Source organism: Buceros rhinoceros, unplaced genomic scaffold (assembly GCF_000710305.1).
Source record: "Buceros rhinoceros silvestris isolate BGI_N320 unplaced genomic scaffold, ASM71030v1 scaffold32253, whole genome shotgun sequence".
Lineage (NCBI taxonomy): Eukaryota > Metazoa > Chordata > Aves > Bucerotiformes > Bucerotidae > Buceros > Buceros rhinoceros.
This window is the reverse complement of record NW_010402413.1, coordinates 2,381-4,085: the sequence shown is the minus strand read 5'-3', so window position 1 is coordinate 4,085 and position 1,705 is coordinate 2,381. Positions and strand designations below refer to the sequence as shown.

The following is a 1,705-nucleotide window of genomic DNA, read 5'->3' as shown; positions in this document are numbered from 1 at the left end:
ACCGGGGGGAGGTTTACTATGAGGACGGGTCTGAGCGGCTGCTCCGAGCCGGCAGTGCTCCCGAGGCCCGTGAGGATCGCCTGGCCCGGCTCTACGATGAGGTGGAGCACGATATGATGGTACGTGGGCTGGGGATACTGGGGGACAGAAGGTGGCTGGGGGCAGCCCCTGCTGACCTCCCACTTGTTTGGGTCTCCCAGCTGCTCGGAGCCACAGCCATCGAGGACAAACTGCAACAGGGGGTCCCTGAAACCATCGCCATCCTGACACTGGCCAACATCAAGATCTGGGTGCTGACGGGGGACAAACAGGGTGAGGCATTGCTGGGGTGGGGGTCTGGGCTGGCTGGTGGTGAGGACATTCATGTGCTGTGTCCCAGCTGCCTGCGGAGCGGTGGGACAGATGCTCCCCCCTGAGCTGACCATGGCTCAGCCTCTGGTTTCCCATCCCCAGAAACGGCTGTGAACATCGGCTACTCCTGCAAGATGCTGACGGACGACATGACAGAGGTGTTTGTGGTCACAGGCCACACCGTGCTGGAGGTGCGAGAGGAGCTCAGGTGAGGGTCACAGGGCAGGGCTGGGCAGAGGACACACACGGGGCTGGCATGGGACACAGCTGAGCATGGGGGAGCTGGGGGATGTGGAAGTGCCTTGAACTGGGGCACCCTAAGCCCTCTGTCTCCTCAGGAAAGCCCGGGAGAAGATGATGGATGCGTCGCGCTCCATGGGCAATGGCTTCTCCTACCAGGAAAAGCTCTGCCCCTCCAAGCTCACCTCCATGCTGGAAGCCATCGCGGGTGAATATGCCCTGGTCATCAATGGGCACAGCCTGGTAGGGCCTGGGGAGTGCTGGTGGATGCTCTCTGTGACAGAATTCACTTGGGGTATCTCATACCGTCCTTGTGACAAATGGAAAAACTAATTTCCTTCCCACTGCACCCTCTTTGTCAGGCCATGAGTTGCTGATAGTCTGACCTGAACACTCCCTTTGCTCCTTCTTCTCAGGCTTATGCGCTGGAAGGGAATCTGGAGCTGGAGCTGGTGAGAACCGCCTGCATGTGCAAAGTGGTGATCTGCTGCCGGGTGACTCCGCTGCAGAAGGACCAGGTGGTGGAGCTGGTGAAGAAGTACAAGAAGGCTGTGACCCTGGCCATCGGGGACGGGGCCAATGATGTCAGCATGATCAAGAGTAAGTCCTGGGATCTGGGGAGCCACAGGAGGGACAGGTCACCCCTTGCACCGTCCTGGGGTCTGTGGCAGCCTCTGTCCTTGCCCTTCTGTGCCCCACAGGAACACGATCCTGCTGGGAGGGCGCCACCCCTGGTCCCCGGTGCTCCCGGCAGAGCCCTCCTCACTCCATGTGTCTCTTCCCTCCTCAGCCGCCCATATCGGGGTGGGCATCAGTGGGCAGGAAGGCATCCAGGCGGTGCTGGCCTCCGACTACTCCTTCTCACAGTTCAAGTTCCTGCAGCGCCTGCTCCTGGTGCACGGGCGCTGGTCCTACCTACGCATGTGCAAGTTCCTCTGCTACTTCTTCTACAAGAACTTCGCATTCACCATGGTCCACTTCTGGTTCGGCTTCTTCTGCGGCTTCTCAGCACAGGTGCATTGCTGGCTTCTCCTGCCTGGAGCTGCGAGGGGGTTGCCCACGGGACCGCTCCGCTCGGAAGCATGCCCTGGCCCCTGGGCTCACTGTGCCAGCA

At 60.8% G+C, this 1,705-nt stretch overlaps 1 protein-coding gene across 1 annotated transcript in view; it reads left to right on the top strand.

The window, feature by feature from the left end:
• Positions 1-1,705, top strand: part of ATP8B2 (ATPase, aminophospholipid transporter, class I, type 8B, member 2) — a gene marked incomplete at both ends in the record, with an annotated part of 8,435 nt that overhangs the window by 4,980 nt on the left and 1,750 nt on the right. Inside the window, 6 exon segments of the mRNA XM_010132636.1 lie at positions 12-119; positions 201-312; positions 454-559; positions 690-834; positions 1,008-1,191; positions 1,382-1,605. Coding sequence (XP_010130938.1) covers positions 12-119; positions 201-312; positions 454-559; positions 690-834; positions 1,008-1,191; positions 1,382-1,605 — 879 coding nt within the window.